The following is a 20,911-nucleotide window of genomic DNA, read 5'->3' as shown; positions in this document are numbered from 1 at the left end:
TCATTCCAATACTTGACCACAATCGTCGAAGCAAGCGTAGTAAGAGCATCTGCCATCCGATTATCCTCTCGAGGAATATGATGAAAATCAACTTCTGTAAAGAACGTTGAAATCCTTCTTGCATAATCTCTGTACGAAATGAGACCAGGCTGATTCGTCTCCCATTCACCCTTGATCTGATTAACAACCAGGGCCGAATCACCATACACATCAAGATGCTTGATTCTCAAATCAATACATCCTTCAAGTCCCATAATACAGGCCTCATATTCAGCCATATTATTCGTGCATTTGAAAGTTAGCCTTGCTGTAAGCGGAATATGCGTACCATGAGGAGTAATGATTACTGCCCCAATTCCATTTCCATACTGATTTACAGCGCCATCAAACACCATCGTCCATCTGGAACCAGGTTCCGGACCTTCATCAAGTGTAGGCTCATCACAATCTTTCATTTTCAAATACAGAATCTCCTCATCAGGAAAGTCATACTGAACTGACTGATGATCTTCAATCGACTGGTGCGCTAAATGGTCAGCCAAGATACTACCTTTGATAGCTTTCTGAGCATGATACTCGATATCATACTCAGACAACAACATCTGCCAATGGGTAATCCTCCCGGTTAAAGCAGGCTTTTCGAAGATATACTTGATTGGATCCATTCTGGATATCAACCAAGTTGTATGATTTATCATGTACTGGCGCAAACGCTTAGCAGCCCAAGCCAAAGCACAACACGTCTTCTCAAGCATGGAGTATCGAGACTCACAATCTGTAAACTTCTTACTGAGGTAGTAGATAGCAGATTCTTTCTTCCCTGATTCATCTTGTTGATCGAGTACACAACCCATCGAGTCTTCAAGAACAGTCAAATACATAATCAGAGGTCTTCCTTCCACAGGTGGAGACAAGATCGGAGGTTCAGACAGATATTCTTTGATACTGTCGAAAGCTTTATGGCAATCCTCGGTCCAATCATGAGACTGATCTTTCCGGAGGAGCTTGAATATCGGCGCACATGTGGCAGTCATGTGGGATATAAATCTGGAAATGTAGTTCAAGCGGCCAAGAAAACCTTGGACTTGCTTCTCAGTTTTGGGTGCAGGCATTTCTTGTATTGCTTTGACCTTTACAGGATCAACTTCAATACCTCTCTCGCTGACAACGAAACCCAACAACTTGCCAGAACGGACTCCAAATGTACATTTGTTCGGATTTAGGCGAAGTCTAAACTTCCTCAGACGTTGAAAAAGCTTCAACAAATGCTCAATATGCTCAACTTCCGTTCGGGACTTAGCAATCAAATCATCAACATAGACCTCTATCTCCTTGTGCATCATATCATGAAACAAGGTAGTCATAGCTCGTTGATACGTGGCTCCGGCGTTCTTCAAACCGAAGAGCATCACTCGATAACAGAATGTTCCCCAAGGTGTGATGAATGTTGTCTTCTCCATATCTTCGGGTGCCATTTTGATTTGATTATCTCCGGAAAATCCCTCCATAAAGGAAAAGACTTTGAATTTAGCTGTATTGTCTACCAACATATCAATGTGTGGTAGAGGGAAATCATCTTTGGGACTAGCTTTATTCAAATCTCTGTAATCAATGCACATACGGACTTTTCCGTCCTTCTTAGGCACAGGCACAATGTTGGCCACCCATTGAGGATATATAGAAGTCACCAGAAACCCCGCATCAATTTGCTTCTGAACTTCCTCTTTGATCTTCACTGCCATATCTGGATGAGTTCTTCTGAGCTTCTGCTTCACAGGCACGCACTCAGGCTTCAAAGGCAGGAAATGTTGCACAATATCTGTATCTAGACCCGGCATGTCTTCATATGACCAAGCAAAGATTTTGGAATATTCTCGCAGCAATTCGATCAATCTCTTCTTGACAGACTCTTCAAGAAGTGCCCCAATCTTTACCATACGAACACAATCCTCAGACCCCAAGTTGACTGTTTGCAGATCTTCAAGGTGCGGCTGAATGATCTTCTTCTCGTGCTCAAGGAGACGGGTAATCTCATCAGGAATCTCTTCAACATCATCTTCCCCTGCCTCAAATACAGGGGATTCAAAGTTGGGAGATGGCGTTGGATCATTATGTTCAATGGGTTTTAGAATCAACCTGGATAATGATTTTGGTTAATGAAAAACTTTAGAATTTAAACAAACAAATCATTATGCAGATGAAAAATGTTGCTTTTATTCTTGTTTTTATGGTTTTTTTGTGATCACTGATTTCATGCAAAAGCAAAAAGTGAAAACAAATGGAAAAACAAATGTTTAACAATGCATTAATTGAATGAAAACATCATTGTATATATGCTTTGCCAACAATGTCATCACTTCTCCTTTTGGCATGGGAGAAGGGTTTTAAACAAAGTGAACAATTACTCTGATCTATGGATGACCGTAGGAACATCTACAGCGACCCAATTGTGGCAGACACCACCAGGAATGACGAAATTGTTCACGTCCTCTGCATCCTCTTCCAAAATAGCAGCAGCTTCTTCCTCAGGTTGATCACCATGGATGAAACCTCCACTCTTGAACAAACCTTGCTCATTATATGCCCCAGAACAGTAGCCAATGCCAGCCCGAGATCTATTGTCTTCAAGCTCGATCATCTTCCCTAAACCAGCAACTGCACCACATTCAATGGCCAGTTTCGCATCACGGTAGGAAGCAAATGAAAGAGACTTCTTCTCAATTGATTCATCAATAGATAAAGCTTGGAACGGCGTTCCAACTTCATCCTCAGCATCAATATATGAGAAAGAAGACAGGTCGCTAACCAGGAGAGCCTTTTCTCCCCCTACCACAACCAGTTTCTTGTTCTTGACAAATTTCAGCTTCTGGTGTAGGGTGGATGTCACGGTGCCAGCCTCGTGAATCCATGGTCTACCAAGGAGACAGCTGTATGATGGGTGGATATCCATTACCTGGAAGGTAACTTGGAAATCACTTGGTCCAATCTTGATTGGGAGATCAACTTCCCCAATCATAGTCTTACGCGACCCATCAAAAGCCTTCACAACAACACCACTCTGCCTCATGGGAGGCCCCTGATATGACAATCTGGAGAGTGTGGTCTTTGGCAATACATTCAGGGATGATTCCGTGTCCACCAGCACATTAGACATGGCATCAGATTTGCAATTCATAGAGATGTGTAAAGCCATGTTGTGATCTCTTCCCTCATCCGGGAGATCAGCGTCACAAAAACTCAAAGTGTTGCAAGCAGTGATGTTTGCAACTATACTGTTAAATTGCTCAATAATGACATCATGATCAACATACACCAGATCCAAGACCTTCTGCAGAGCCTCCCTATGGGGTTCTGAATTCAACAGCAGAGATAAAACGGAAATCTTGGATGGCGTTTGTAGAAGCTGATCTACAACATTGTACTCACTCTTTTTGATGAGCCTCAGCATTTCATCAGATTCTTCATTCACAATGCCACTCGGGCCAACAGAAGAATCAGGAGTCTTTTGTACAGAGGAGGTTTTGGCAACAGGTGCCGGATTCTGAATATTAACAGCTGTCCCAACCGGACGCTCAACAGTATCAGAAGCAACAGCCCTAGCCTGAGGCTTAGGCGCAGAAAATACGCGACCACTTCGGGTCAACCCGCTCACATCAACAATGTTTGTCACGGACGTTGAAGGCAAAGGCACTTCTCTCCCATCTTCAAAAGCAACGGGATTGTATCTGAATGGCACAGCTTGGTCAGAAGAATAAGGCACAGGGCCTGCAGGCTTGATGACTAATGAAGGAGAGACCTTCGGCTTGCTGCTATCATATCGGATAACAACAGACTCGGGCAATTTGAACACAGGGGATATAACATTGACCTCTGGTTCATCTTCATCAACATTGCAATTCTGAAGGATCTCAATGGTACCCTCATCCAGCAACTCTTGAAGTTCTCTGCGTACCTGGTTACAACCCAAACGATTAACCGAATAGATGCGGCACTTGTCGTGGTCATGCTCCATGTGGCTGTACTGACACAGCAACCGATGTAATTCGACCAGCGACTGTCTAATATGGCTTACATATTTGACCTTGTACTTCCCAGGGCATCCCTGGACCATATTCACAGATTTCCCATGCGCGGGCAATGGGTTCTTGGTAACATTCGGGCCTGAATCTTCAAAGCTCAGAATTCCACATCTCATAAGGTCTTGGACCTTAGTCTTCAGTGGGTAGCAGTTTTCAATGTTATGACCCGGAGCACCAGAATGATAAACGCAGTGTTGGTCTGGTTTATACCACCATTGAGGATTTGCAGGAATAGCAGGAGGATCCCTGGGTGTAACCAACTTCCTTTCCAACAAGGAAGGATAAAGCTCTGCATATGACATAGGAATTGGATCGAAGCTGATCTTTTTCCTATCATAACTCAAATTAGCTTGGTTGGTTGTGCTGCCGCGAGGCTGGTAAGCCTGTTGCTGTGGACGCTGCTGTTGCTGATACTGAGGTTGTTGATATTGCTGAGAATTATCTTTGAAGACAGGTGCTATATGAGCCACCTGGTGCTGATTGCTATTACGCCGTGCAGGCTTCCTCTGAACAGAGGGTCTTCTAGGCTTAGTATGAGATTGCACGGCATGTGCCTCTCCATCCTTCTTCTTAAACGCCCCATATCGTTTAGAAGAAGAGCTCTCATCCTTTGCTAATCGTCCTTCACGGACCCCTTCCTCGAGACGCATCCCCATGTTCACCATCTCGGTGAAATCAGAGGGAGCACTCGCTACCATCCGCTCGTAATAAAAAGAACTAAGAGTCTTCAAAAAGATCTTAGTCATCTCTTTCTCTTCCAGCGGGGGAGTAATCTGAGCAACCAACTCTCGCCACCTCTGGGCGTACTCCTTGAATGTCTCCTTATCCTTCTGAGACATGGCCCTGAGCTGATCACGGTCAGGAGCCATATCAACGTTGTATTTATACTGCTTGACGAAGGCTTCGCCAAGATCATTGAAGGATCGAATATTAGCACTGTCCAAACTCATGTACCATCTGAGTGCAGCACCGGACAAACTGTCTTGAAAATAATGAATCAGAAGCTGATCATTATCAGTTTGGGTAGACATTTTCCTGGCGTACATGACCAGGTGAGCAAGAGGGCAGGTGTTCCCCTTATATTTTTCAAAGTCAGGCACTTTGAACTTGATCGGTATCTTAACACCTGGAACAAGGCACAACTCGGCAGCAGACTTGCCGAACAAATCTTTCCCTCTAAGGGTCTTCAACTCCTTTCTCAGCTCAAGGAATTGGTCATTCATAGCCTCCATATTCTCATTAACATCCGGGCCCTCAGACGGCTCGGAATGGTAGATGGTGTCGTCTACCCTAGGCATGGTATGCACGACAGGAGGAGCAGCAACAAGGACCGGGCTAGATGCCGGCATATGAGCAAAAGTTGGGGCAAGAGTATCAGGCATGAAACCTGGAGGCATTCCCCAAGGAAACCCGGCTGGCATAGCGTTGGGCACAAAATGAGTACTGGCCGCTGGCACAGTCGGAGCTACAATCTCAGAAATGACAGTCCTCTGGACAGGAGTTGCAGACGGTTGAGCAGGTTGATTCTGAGCAGCAAGGAGTTGCTCCATCAAAGCGCCAAGTCTGGCGACCTCTTCCTTCAGTTCACGGTTCTCTTGCTCCAACTGATCCATAACTCTTGCAGAATTGGCTCGAGTATAATACCGGTGAGTCAGCTTGTCTTCAAAATAAATGAAGAGCACAGAGTTAGGACAAGAAGACCAGAAACAAGGTACCTGCTTATGCAAAATGATGCATGAAATGCTAGTGCATGTGCTTTTTTTTATTTTCAAGGAACTTTTAGGGCATTATTTGCAAATTTTGAATATTTAAGCATTTTAATTTCATATGGAAAACATCTCATTCAATATAATCGAGACAATGAAGTACAACATTTTTTGATCATATTACAAAGAGAAAAGGAAAATAACTTCCTATGGATCCCTAGAAGCTCGGGATGCTGGAAGACGAGATGCACAAAGCTTCTTGATCTCTCTCTCGTAGGCTGCTTCCATGTCCGCTTTCTCCTTAGCAAGCTGATCATACTTCCTCTTCCAGAACTTGGAAGACTGAGGAAGCAGAGAAGTCCAAGTATCATTAGGATCGCCGATCACCTGATGCTCGAGAAACTCAATTAGAGCGTCCTTCTCTTTCAACTGTTGAAGCAACTCTTCTCTTTCACGGATCCAGGCACGTGAAAGGTCTTTTTCTCTCAACTCCTCTACGTCTTGGGTGGGGAGGGTTGAAGGCCCAGCCACATCCAAAGGTGTAGGTCTCGGATGGTCATATGGCATCAAATATACAGAAGCTCTCTGTCTGACCCAAGATGTATAAGGCTCCAAAGCAATGCAGTTCTTCGGACCTAGCTCATTTCTGCTCTTCTTGCAGATCTTGCGCCAAGCGCGGACAAATCTGGCTTTCAGGCCTTGGGGATCTTTACCCTCCTGAAAGAATACACCTTCTAACAGAATGTTATGAGGTTTATCCTTTAGGGGGAACCCAAGCTGACGTCGTGCTAAAATAGGGTTGTAGCTGATCCCACCACATGTACCAAGAAGAGGCACATTAGGGAACTCCCCACAATAATCAATGATCTGGACGGTATCATACACGCGATCATACCAAGAGATATCATCATTAGTGAGAGACATGAGTCTCTGAGACCACCGTAGACATCCCTTGTTCTCCTTGAAAGCAACTGTCTGCGGCAAGTGAGAAATAAACCACTTATACAGCAGAGGCAGACAACAGACAATAACTCCTCCACCCTTTGCATTCCTCAGATGCAAAGAGACATAGGCATCACCCAACAGAGTCGGAACGGGATTAAGAACTGAAAGGATCCTAATGGCGTTCACATCCACAAATCTGTCGATGTTGGGGAATAATACCAAACCGTAGATGAGCAGCACAAATAAAGCCTCAAAGGCGTCCTCACTCATGGACTTCCCATAAACGATAGCTTGAGCAATGAGGAACTCAGAAGGAAGACCCTGAATTCCACCTTTGGTAGTCAGATTAGCTTTAATCAAAGCTTCATCTATGTGCAACAAATCTGCAATCTCTCGAGCAGTCGGAATACTCTCTAAGCCACTGAACGACACCTGATCCAGAATCGGGATCCCAATAAGATGAGAATACTCCTCCAAGGTAGGCAACAGTTGGAAGTCCGGGAAAGAGAAGCAGTGATACAGAGGATCATAAAACTGAGCCAGAGTACTCATCAAACCCTCATCAACCTGAGTAGTCAACAGAGGCAGAAGCTTCCCATAGCGAGCTTTGAAACCCAAGGGATCTAGTACATAAGATGTCAGATTCCTTAACTCTTTCACATCAGGCTGTCTAAAGCTGTACTTCTTTGTATGCCTTTTTGGTCTTTCCATGTCTGAAAATTTTGCAAATAAACCCTTTAAGTTCCTTGAAAATTTTCTCTTTTTTCTGATGACATGAATGTAGATGAATGCATGAATGCAACAATCACACTCAAGGATCAAGCAAGTCACACCAAACAAAGGTCATGGGAAAGCTCATTGTATCCCTAATATCAATCATCCATCTTGGTGGATTTATATTTTCACCTTATCAACACCCAAGTTCCATTGATATTAACGGTACATGAACCGGCTCAAACATCCTTAATATCAATCATCCATTTTAGCGGATTATGGTTTTCACCTTATCAACGCCCAAGTTCCATTGATATTAAGGATATTTGAACGACTCAACCACGAATCACGGGTTTGCTGAGAGTCACGAGCATGGAGTCTTAGTTAAGAACCACCCAAAGGGAGTGTACTAGGGTTTAAACCTGCCAGACATGTTCTACCAGAGGTTCCCATAATCATCGTCCCATCTTTCGAATATTATCGGAGGAACGAATACTCATATTCCAAAAATATTCTCAAGAGAGACTCTCATGAGTGTAGTATCGCGTAACAATCGCATCAGATCTGACATCTGAACGACCTCCGCACTACGTCCTAAAAATAGGCCAAGATGGGCTTGGTGAACTAAGGTCCTTGGCTTCTAAGGCACATGATTGAAAGAATAATGCCTAACCACAAATAACTTGTGTGACATTATTAATCCAACATGACCTCCACCAAGTGAATGGACTCGCAAGTCAATTGGCTAAGGAATACTCCACACCAGTCAACAAGACTACGCCATTCTCCTATCCTAGAGTGCACTCGAGTTCGGGTATAGAACTCATCTCACAAAGATCACCAAAGCAAACAGTAATTGTATATTAAGCAATTCAAACATTACAATCAATACAGTTATCCCAAGTTGTACAAAAATATGTCAAATAACACATAAACAAATATCATACAACAAGGGTGAAAAGTAGGCAAAACCACCAGGGAAGGTCTAATGTTATCCCCAGCAGAGTCGCCACTTTTCTGTAGCGGTGTATTCGTTGCTATATGATTTATTGATTAAACCATAAGCAAAGTATACAAAGAAGTCGAGTCGCCACCGAACTTTTATTTATCCAAAGGATTGGCTAAAAAGCGAACAAAAACCTAAGAAGTTTTACACATAGAAAACTAATGAAAAGATCAGAGGATCTGGATAAGGGGTAAATTACGCAATGGGAAGGTGTTAGGCACCCATCACGTCCTAGGTACTCCTAGGGAGCCCTTTTCACACTTGTTGTATAAAAAATGTTTATCTGTTTATGACATATTGTGCAAACATGAATGGGATGATGAGAAAAGAATATACAATTTTATTATTTTTGTGTTTGAACGGATGAACCCGTTGCTTACGTACCTTTCCATACAAAGGTAAAGGATCAAAACGCCGTAGTTCGGCTAAAAGATTTCCAAAAATTAGTGAGTTCATTTTAAAACACAAGCTCTGAGGCTTTTCATTACCAATGGGAGAAAACTCAACCTGAATCAACAATCCACCATGCAAGGACGACTTCAACATACTAGTGAGGGGTTAACCCTATAATAAGTATGGAAGACTTACAATCAACTCACTAAGGATAAGGTAAGATTTACATCAACCACTATGGTAATTGAAACCTATGGCTAATGTATGAAAGCATATTAACAATGGACAAAGCCACAAAACAATTGAATGGGTGAAATTAATTGATTAGGAGTATTCACAAAGTATGGTCAAAGTATGATTAGGATTCAATTCAAAGAAGTATTATGAAATGAAGTTTGAAAAGTCAAGGACTTAAGGTCCAGGTTTCTAATTTGAAGAGAGATGAGAATGTTTGCACAACATGTATTTACAAGTTTTAAAAGTCAACAAGTGAAAAGGGGTTTTGAAACAAAAAGGGTGTGGATGAAGGAGTGTAAAACTTCCTAGAAGTTCACCTCTTGAAATCATATAGAAGATGATTCAAGTGTGTCCCTTGGAATGAAGCAACAATGCAAGTAAGCAAATAAAAGCAAGGTGATACCGGATGCCATCAATGGACTTATACCAATCTCACAAACAAAGGCGGATATCAGATACCAATAAATGGATTTACTCCAATCTCCTAAAACAAAACAATGATACCGGATGCCAATAAATGGACTTACTCCAATCTCTCTCAATAAAAGCGGATACCGGATACCAATAAATGGATTTACACCAATCTCCAAAGAATCAAGACATGGATGTCAGATGCCAATCTATCTGGACTTATACCAACCTCCAAAGGATGATCATAGGAGTACAAAGGCCAACAACATGGTCTTACAATTGCATCCTCACAAAGCAAACACAGACAATATGGAGACAAGGGATTCTACCTCAATGCTAATGCTATCAAGCAAAGCAAAAGCAAGTTCACAATGGAACTATAGCAACTAAGGTACCTGAAATCAATCAAATATAATCAGTATACCAATCACAAAGTCAAAACAGACAAGATAAGAACCAACAGTCAACACAATCAATCACATGTGCAAAGCACAAACTCAAATCAAATGAGCTAGCATCCTACAAAACAAATCAAGTTAGTCCATAACAATCAAGTAAACCAAACTCAATCAACTTGAATTAAACTCCTTAAAGCAATTGCTTCTTCAACCTGAAAATCAAACTCAAACATGAGAAGTAAGACCACTAGGACAAAGCCTAGGGTCAAAGGAGGAGAAATAGACCAAAACAGAACATGAAAATGGACCAAAATAGAGATTAATCAAATAAGAACAAAGTCCAATTAGTCTCATATCAAAACTATGCACCAAATCCATTTCATAAACAAAACATGTCAAACTAGGCAAGTTGGAGTCACATTGGAGCAAACAGAATGAACACAAGCATATCAATACCAAAATGGCTCAATAAATTCCAAGAAAACTCATGCCTAAACAGAGCACATTGAATGAGCAACACACCAAAATTCATTGCATTTGGATAAAGGGAAGCAAGGAAATTAAAATCAACAAGTCCAAGCATGTTCAAGCAAGCTCATACAAGGCACTAAATCATACATCAACTTCAAGCAAGCATAAAACAGAAATGACATAAGATAAATGAACCAAATCAAAGCCATGTCAAACTTCAAGATGTCTATAATACACATGCCAAATTTCAAGTCCATCCAATAAACACCAAGAATTTCACAAATCATATAAGATCATGACTCACAAAAGGTTCACAATTGGTCAAACAGAGGGAAAATCCTCAAACAAATAGAAAATACACTCAATAAATCCACAAAAAATTCATACTCAAACTTAACATCCAGAAGATTCAACATGCAAAAATCCAGATCAATTCAAGGTCAATAGGCATGGCAAATAAATTCCACAAAATGGACAAGAAATGGTGTGACATACGTTGTCACACCTCCAAAGATCACATCATATCTCAACATCCATAAATACAAAAATAGCAAATCATATACCAAAATGACTAGGAATGAGTCTAGATGATGCATGTAAAATTTCAAGAATTTTGGATCAAGCATCATGATTTCACAAATGAAATGGCAAGCTATGTGCAAGAAATGACATGTGAGAACAAACCCTAGGCAATTATTTTTTTCAGCCGTGCACAAATTCATTAAAAATCATCAAAAAATAGAAGACATCATAAGGATCATTGTGGAAAAAATCTCATGTTGATTGGATTATTATTGAGAGAGTTATGATTTTTTAATATGAGGAAAAAATAAAAAAAAAGTGAAAGGAAGCATGTTAACATGGAAGCACAATTGAAAATAAATGCCAAAAGCAAATATGAAGAAACGCTGGAATCCGGATTCGAACTGCGTGCGTTTTCAAATAGGGCGCCACTTAAGTGAAACGCTGCGTTTCACTTAAGTGCGTGGCATGATGCTATTGGACGCATGGCTCACAAACAGAAAATTCATGCAAAACAAAGGCCAGACAAGATCTAAACACGATCTGGAAACGAAACCTAAGCATTCATCATCATCTTCATCGTGTTCATCATCATCATGAACTTTTTGTCACAGAAATGCATAAAAATTATATGGATCGAATCATCTTGCATCACACATCACTAATCCAGCTTCAATTTCAATTAATTCTAACTATATCACATGAATCGAGCAAAACAAGTTCTAACAATCAACATTCAAATCATCATAACTTCCTTAATATTCAATGAAAACACTAGATCTAAAGTGCAGAATGCTCTACATGCTAAGCTCTACAAGAACCACATGATAATTGCAAGAATTGAGAGTATCGAGTTCCAACCTCTTTGAAGATGCAGAACTTGATTCGTGTGTTTCAAGGCTCCAATTATGAAAACAGATGCTCAATGATAAAGAGCAAGATGAATGAATGATGTACTTTAGCTCAACAATGCTCAGATTCGAAGAAAATTCCAAATGCCATGTGAATGCTCAAGTTTCAACAGCTGCAAATCTTCAAGAATTCTCCAATCTTTGCTTCAACAGATCTTCAATCTTCCTGCAGATGATGATTAGCACAAGAACAAGCAAAAGGAATGGTGAAATTCGATGAAAAAAAGTTGAAAAAGTTTGAGAGAATTTGAGAGAATTTGAGATGAAAATGAGTTTGGATCTGAAATTGTGAAGTGTTGATGCAGAATTCTGTTATGATTAACACTTTATACTTCCTGTTAATCCAGTTTGTTAAACATGATTAGCAAAATGTAAATGGATTAAGTGAAATAAGCATGTTATGCCAAAATGTCAAAACCACCCTTATGATCATGTGCCAATGGAACAGTGCGAAATTCAATTGCAGCAAGTCCAAAATTCTGTTTTAAGGCCATTGCAATTGGTTTGGAGTGAAAATTGTGCATACTTTTCAAAATCACTTTTTCCCACCAAAATTCAAAATGAATTCACTTGAAAAATGCACTTTTTGTATGATGATTTTTGATGAAATGTAATGAATGATTTGAATAGAGGGGATAAAAAGAAATTTGCTCAAAAAAGAATCACATGAATTGGCCATTTGATGCAAAAGTTATGCCTTGTTGAAGTTCAAAAATTCTTGACAATGATTTGATCATAACTTGCCAACCACAAATGAGAAATGGATGTTCTTGAACTTTTTAGAAAGGTGAGAGAAAGATCTTCAACTTTCATGTTGGACAAAATTTGATTTGAAGCTTGCTTGATGATGTAAAGTTGAGGAGAAGACCTTTCCATTTTTGGCAGTTGAAAATTACAGGTCACTTGCTATTTTTGGAAACTTTTTGTCTGACCTCCAATTCTTCAATGTGGATCTTTGAAATATTATATGAGGCTTGTATGGACATGAATAAGGTCTCTCAAACCATTTCCCACCATCAAATCCCTGATTAAATGCACTGTTGACCACAGTTGACTTTGCTATGGTTTTGGTTGACTGAGCCATGTTCTGATGGATTTCAAGCCTCTACCACTTGAGATCTTGATTCCAAATGATATCACAACTCATATGAATCTCTTATGAATGATCAATGGTGCCCAAATTCTTCAGAATGGCCACCATCTATGGCTCAATGGCTGCCTTTGACTGGTTTGACCTAATGTTGCTTCATCTGCAAGTAACAAGGTTAGATGACAATATTTTTGTACTTTTGGTTAGTAAACAAATGAAAAGCAATGATATACAAATTCAAAACATGCTTGGTGATCAAGAACCACTCTCAAAAGACAACCCACCCACAAGAGGGAGGCAAGGTGCACAATGATCCTTGAGGCAATGATATGATATGATATGATATGATGCCATGAGGGATCTTAGGGACAAAATTGGGGTCTTACAGATGACACTTAGGAAAAACTTATGCATCAATCCAAATTACCTTAAATGATTCATGATCACTTAGAAGGTAGGTTTGAAATGATAAAAGTTCATTAAGAACCAATCGACACATCATAACAAAGATGGACTCAAATCCATCCAATTGATCAAAACGAAAAGAAAGGGATGAAGAAGAAGGGGAATAATAGAGGTCACACCGAAATTGAACCACAAATTTGATCAAGTCATAATCAAAGTCAAGCATCCATTTTGGTGGATTAGGGTTTTCACCCCATCAACATCCAAGATCCATTGAGTTTGATGAGACTTGGAGTCAAAATCATCATGATCCAAGGCCAACAGGAGTTCACAAGGTCAAACAAATTTAAAATGCAATTAAATGAAATAAAAATGCATAAAAGGTAATTTGAGATGATTTTTAAAATGGAAATAAAATGGAAAATCCACAAAGTCCTTCAAAACACCAAATAAATGGCCAAGAAAATTATGGAATGTTGGAAATAAAATGAGAAATATAAAATAAAATTTCCAGAATTTAAAAATGCAGAAAAGTATTTCTAAACCAATTAAAATAAAAGCAAAAAGAGAAAAATCATGAAAAATAGAAAATTAATGAAATAAAATATGGAAAAATAAAAATTAGATGAAGAAAAATAAAAGAGAATTTTAGAAATTATTTTGGGATTTTTTGGATAAAAAATAAAATTACTAAGAATTTTTAAAGAAAAAAAAATTAAAATAATAAAAGAAAAAGAATTAAAATCAGAAAAAACCAGGAGCATTGGATCACGCCTCATTAATTGACGTGGTAGATCCAACACTCCAAATGATGAGAAACATGATGGAACTCATTGCAAACAGAACACATTCTACAATTTGAATTTAATCAATCAAAACATTTAAAAATGCCAACGTGTTTGGTCCAAACTAAGACCATCTGAGAAATACATCTTTGTGGCTCCTGGATGAAAACTCATCTTACTTTTGTGGCCTTCTTCCAAGATCAACTTTTGAATGTCCTGGTTTTGAGGTATACACAACCTTTCTCCAAACCTTAGGATTCCATCACTCCTTATGTTAAAATCCCCATTTTGACCATCTTTGATAGTTTCCTTTATATTCATTAATTGGTCATCAAGTTGTTGTTCATCTTTGATCCATTTTAGATATTCATTAGACACGACAATAGTGCCTATGAACATACTTCCTTCACTGTGATGTACTCCTAAGTTTAAATCCACGAATTGGTTAATCAACTCTTCTTCCTTCAACATGATTGCAGATACATGAAGTGTCTTTCGACTCAAGGCGTCTCCCACAACATTGGCCTTTCCTGGATGATATTGTAATTCAAAATCATAGTCCTTTAAAAATTCCATCCAGTGCCTTTGTCTCATGTTTAGATCTTTCTAATCAAATAAATACTTCAGGCTTTTGTGATCACTTAACACAGTGAACTTTGATCCATAAAGATAATGCCTCCAAATTTTTAAGGCAAACACAATTGCTGCTAACTCTAAGTCGTGAGTTGGGTAGTTTCTCTCGTGCACCTTCAACTGTATTGATGCATAAGCTATCACTTTCCTTTCTTGCATCAATATACAATCAAGACCTTGGTATGACGCATCACAATACACATCGAATCGTCCTAACGGGTCTGGTAAGATGAGTATTGGTGATGAAGTCGATCTTTCCTTCAACTTCTGAAAACTTTCTTCACACTCTTTTGTGTTGGTGTAAGCCCTAGAGGCCAATACTTTTGGTACTTGTATCGAATTATTTATTATTAATAAAAGGCATTTCTTTATTATGGTTGATTAATAAAGTCCCTGGAATAGATAGTCCGTTTAATGTATTAAGTGTGACTTAATCATGAGAGCGCATTAAACATAAGGACACTATTCTTAAAGTATCCGTACTCGAGCTTTAGTGTGAAGTGGGATAACATTAAATCATTAAGACTATTATGTTTGTAAACTGATGATCACATCTCATGGATCATGGATAAAGAGTTATCAAGTCTTAAACATAGGTATGAATATTAGGAGTAATATTTATACCGGATTGACCCGCTATGAGAATACTATATAGAAAGTTATGCAAAGTGTCATAAGTTATTCTCATGGTGATAATAGTGTATACCACTCTTCGACCTGAAACCACTATGGATCCTAGATGTAGAGTCGAGTGCTTTATTGCTGATCCAACGTTGTCCGTAACTGGATAACCATAAAGACAGTTGATGGGTACTCCACAAAGCATGCTGAGGGACATGAGTGTCCTAGATGGAATTTGCCAATCCTGCGTAACAGGATAAATGTCTATGGTCCCAATATTGAACTGGACAAGGGTGACACGGTCTATACCTTGTGTTCAATATAGACATAAGGGCAAAGGGGTAATTATACACATAATTATTATCACAAGAGGTTTTGTCATATCACATGACATTTTCGTGTCTTGGGTACCAGTGATGTGTTGCTAGATACCGCTCACTGTTTATTATGTTAAATGCGTGATTTAATATAATTGCCAATGTCGCGAAAACCTACAATGTCACACACAAAGGACGGATTGATGAGAAATAGAGTAACTAAGGAACACCGTAAGATACGGTGCACTTAAGTGGGAGACGAAATATGGTAAGGTACCAAATACTTAAGTGATTTTGGCATATTATGAGATATGGGCCAAAATACACTTAAGTGGGCTTTTTAGCTTGAAACCCACATAAGTGGTTCTATAAATAGAACCCCTTGGGTAGAAGCATTGTCACTCCACTCAGACTCAAACTCAAGTGAAGACTTGGAGTATAGTTTCCCTCTCTCTCTCCCTCAAAGTCTTCATTCGTACCAGCTAGCACTGAGATTGAAGGAATCCGTTCGTGTGGACTGAGTAGAGACGTTGTCATCGTTCAAAGTTCGTGATCACCCCGTGGATCTGTATCCAAGGTTTTGATCGTTACAAGGAATCTGCACCAAAGGTTTGAATCGCCACAAGAGGTAACGATTCTATCACTGATCATGCCCATTCGTAAGGATCACTAAAGGAGAAATTTTTATATTCCGCTGCGCCTTGGATGGCAATTCTCCTTCATTTTGTCCATTCAAAGTTCTTACCCTTCCTCGTTTACTGAGTCATAGGTAAAGCGATCTTTGAGAATCCTTCGATGGACCTCCGATAATATCCAGCTAGTCCAAGAAAACTTTGAATCTCACCAACATTCTTTGGACTTTCCCATTTTGTTACTGCTTCGACTTTACTCGGGTCTACTGCAATACCTTCTTTACTGATAACATGACCAAGAAATTGTACCTCCTTCAACCAAAATTCACATTTCGAGAATTTCGCGTACAATTGGCGGTCCTTTAATATATGTAGCACAATTCTCAAATGCTCTTCATGCTCTACCTCATTCTTGGAATAAATCAAAATGTGATCGATGAAAACTACAACAAATTGATCTAAGTACGACCTAAAGATCTTATTCATGTAATCCATGAATACTGCTGGAGCATTAGTCAAACCAAATGGCATTACTAAGTACTCATAGTGTCCATAACGGGATATGAAAGCTGTTTTTGGAATATCAACCTCCTTCACCCTGATCTGATGATATCCAGACTTCAAGACAATCTTCGAGAATATCGATGCTCTCTTTAACTGGTCCATTAAGTCATCGATTCTAGGAAAAGGATACTTGGTTTTTACAGTAGATTTATTAAGTTGTCTGTAATCTACACAAAGTCTATAAGAACCATCCTTTTTCTTGACAAACAAGACTGGAGCTCCCCATGGCGATACACTCGGTCTAATAAATTCCTTCTTTAACATCTCGTCTAACTGTTTATTTAACTCATCCATCTCTAAGGGTGACATTCGATAAGGAGATATAGAAATTGGTCCAGTGCCTGGAACCAAGTCTATAGAAAACTCCACTTCCCTAACCGGTGGTAAACCTGGAACATCTTCTGGAAAAACTTCCGGGAATTCACAGACCACTGGAATATTTTCAACATTATGGGTTTCTCCTTTTGACATAGAGAATAACATCATAAATTTTTGGGTGAGAGTTTCCACCTTTATGACTTCTCCACTATCTTCTCCAAACGTTAAAATTTTCTTCTTGCACTCCAAGTTTACATCGTTGGCTAATAAGAAATCCATTCCTAAGATGACATCTAGGTCTTTTAGCGGGAGTACTACAAGATCTACTAAGAATCTTCAATTTTCTAAAGTTATAGGGCCGTCTGCACAGACTGAACAAGTTACCATTCTTTCTCCCGAGGGAGTAGTAATTGTCAACTTATAGTTGAGATCAACAATTTCAAATCCCAAAATTTCCGCACAAGATGTAGATATAAATGAATGTGTAGCTCCTGAATCGTATAATATTGATACCAACATATCTCCAATTAAACACATACCTTGGATTAACCCATCTGACTTTGAGATCTCAGCTCCTCTAATTGCAAATACTCTTCTTGTGGTTGGCTTGTTCTGATTCTGAGGTCCTTAACCAACATTTGGGCCTCCGTTCCTTGCTCTCCCTACATTGTTATTGTTTATTAGGACGCTCTTCTGGCATGTTGGTTGATTTTGTCCTTGGGGACAATCTTTGACAAAATGGCCCTTTTGACCACAACAAAAACAAGCTCCAATATTTCTATTTGGACAATCTTTGTTAAGATGTGCCCCTCCACAGCTGTAACACTTGAACATTAACCTCCTAAAATCCTGGTTATGATATGGTGTAGGCCTTTGATATGGACAACCCCCTTGTTGGGTCCTTCCTCCATGGCCTCGGTTAAAATGGCCCTTGTGATTGTTGTTTCGGGTTGGTACTCCTGATCCATATTGATTCTTACTATTGTCAATTCCTTCCAACTCCAAACATATTTCTATCAGCTCACCAAAACGCATAATATGCAGAGGTAGAACCGCCCTCTAGATATCATATTTCAATCCATCTTGGTACTTTTCACACATCCATTCTTCCCTTGGATGCAAGCGGTAAAATTCAGAATACTTTAGCAAGGATTCAAACTTCCTATTATACTCTCCCATTGTCATCATACCTTGACGCAGGTTCTGGAATTCTCTCTCCTTCTCTTTCCTACATAGCTTTGGAAAATACTTCCCCAAAAATTCTTCTTTGAACAAGATCCAGTTTATCTCTCTTCCTTCCTCTTCCAATAATCTATGTTTTCCTCTCCACCAGGCTTCAGCGTCGCTTGTCAGCATGAATGTTGCATTACCGACTCTTCTATTCTCTCTACAATGAGTGAAAGAAAATATCTTCTCTATCTCTTGCAACCATTTCTCAGCACCCTCCGGATTAAAGTCACCACCAAACTGTGGTGGTTTACCTTTCAGAAACGAGTTCAATCCTGTATCTTCCTGCACGGTTTCTATTTGCTGTTGCTGAAAAAGTTGATGATCACGAGTGATTTACAGGATTTGAGCATTTTGTTGTGTTTGAACTAACACAGCCGCAACAAGTTCACGAACATCTCGAGTGTCAGCTTGAGAGTTCGTTCCAGTTTGGGAATGATCTTCTCGTTCCATGGGGATGTTAGTTACCCTTTTGGGAGTAGCTTCACCACTCACATTCCTACCTACACCTCTACTAGCGCCTCTACCAGCACTGCTACCACGCCTCGCGTTTCTGGAGTTCTGAACCATAACTTCCTGAAAAGGATAAGTTATTAGGTTCAATCATCCACAAGACATAAAGAACATAATAAATATGTATATTTATATCCCAATGAATGATTCATCGATAAGGATTTTGTCAACTCTCTCACATGCAATGTTATGTTTAATATGTTGAATTAATGCTTAACGTTAGTTATGATTATATCTAGAATTCTGGCAAAGATAATCAATGTTTAGTGTATAAACAAAAGCATATCAATTTATTCAATAACAACGATCAAAAAAACCATGACCATGTTTCATTTAAAAACCTCTATTAATAAACCAAGCTAATATAGTAATGGTAAAACTATAATTATCATTATTGCTACAAAATCTTTACCTAATTCTTCATGCTTGATAATACCAATAAGAAATAAGATAATGACAAGAAGAGTGATGAATAAAAGAAAATATTTAGCCATTTGTAAGGTATGGATAAGTACTTTGAAATTGATATGTAAATAATGAATAGGTGTGAAGTATTTATATAGTGAATTTTGTGATGTGTCTGTTACGTTATCGTTGGGTTTGTGACCGTTGGGGGAAAAAGAAAGAAGAATAAGTTAAGTATGTTAAAGACGCTTCCTAGATAAGTATGTTAGAAGGCTATCAAGAGGAAGACTTAACACACAAAAGAAAAGTTATCATCCGGTTTGGAATCCAACTTGATACAGTCAGTATAACTCTAGACACTTATGGTCCGAGCTGAATCGACCAGCTTTGATACCATTAAATGAGACAGCCTATGTCCCACTAGTGAAATTCTAAAATAAAATACATAAAATTTAAATTTTTTAAATAACAAGACTGAATTAATTAAAATATACTACTTCACATATATATGCTTCAAATATGTTTTATATAAAGTTTGACACCGTTAAGACTAGTGGCCTTGCCACATAGATAAATCATAAAATCAAAGTACATGAAGAAAACCAAAAGAAAGCTTAACAGAAGGACCTCATAAGTCCAACAGGACTGACACTTATACTGACCGTATATAATATTACGTAGTAGTAATGATGTCATAAGTGTTTGACACAACGCTAGTAACCTTCAGCCTTGACATTATCGTAATCTATCATTCCATAGCCTTCCCTCCTAAACGGTCTAGCTCGTCGCTTGATCGTCATAGATCAATCCAAAGATGCAAGACAAAAGGAATACAGAGCTAAGATTTACGTGTAAGTTTAAAAGTGGGAATAGGATGTAAAATAGTAAATATATATATGACAACCATAATTATTCAAACAAGCGTATCTCTATCCAATATTTACCTATACTTTATAAGTGTTTATTCTAATGCATCCCTGAACTATATGCTGACTCAGGCCATTAAACACTGTCAAGAATACCTATCCCATTTACTAAGATCAGATATCACAAGACCGCATGCCACCAACGTACTCCCAATTACCAAGAGCTATGCCACCTAACTTCACATGGAGTCTAGGTGTTCTAAGTCGATCGTCCCTGAGGATTCAGGCCAAGACCCTTGTCTTGCCTAGCATGCATAAATAATAATCCCCATCGGGATTGTAGGCGACTGATCAACCTCGTACGTCCCATACCGCATGGCAGTGGACTTACACATTCCTCAATGCAAGTCTATATGATCACTCAACCATCTTGTAGCAACTCTCAACCATAAGTATTTAGTTAATATTTGGGAAATATCGTATCAACCTTTCAGGTCATAGTTATTATCTAATTACTTCGGTTGAGTTCCAAATCCATTAAATGTCTTGTCTATTTCTCCTTGGCGTGATCCTTATCTCTATATAACTAGTTCAGTTTATATAGTGAATAATGTATGGTTGACTTTCCAGGTAAGAGAGGTGGACCGTAAAGGACATGGTCGACAAAGTATTTTCCTTAGCCAGAACCCAACCAAATACAACTACTCAATGTATCCAACTTCCCTTATTTCATTGGGGATCT

At 39.1% G+C, this 20,911-nt stretch overlaps 1 protein-coding gene across 1 annotated transcript; it reads right to left on the bottom strand.

The window, feature by feature from the left end:
• Positions 1 to 18,217: 18,217 nt before the first annotated feature.
• On the bottom strand, positions 18,218 to 20,039 carry LOC127099211 (uncharacterized). The gene is made up of 3 exons (XM_051037379.1): positions 20,025 to 20,039; positions 18,854 to 18,961; positions 18,218 to 18,694 (listed from the first exon to the last, which is right to left on the bottom strand). Exons 1-3 carry the CDS (start codon positions 20,037 to 20,039, stop codon positions 18,218 to 18,220), a joined length of 600 nt encoding a protein of 199 aa, XP_050893336.1.
• Positions 20,040 to 20,911: the final 872 nt, after the last annotated feature.

This window comes from Lathyrus oleraceus, chromosome 1, assembly GCF_024323335.1.
Source record: "Lathyrus oleraceus cultivar Zhongwan6 chromosome 1, CAAS_Psat_ZW6_1.0, whole genome shotgun sequence".
Lineage (NCBI taxonomy): Eukaryota > Viridiplantae > Streptophyta > Magnoliopsida > Fabales > Fabaceae > Lathyrus > Lathyrus oleraceus.
The sequence above is the reverse complement of the archived record's forward strand: the minus strand, read 5'-3'. Positions and strand labels throughout refer to the sequence as shown.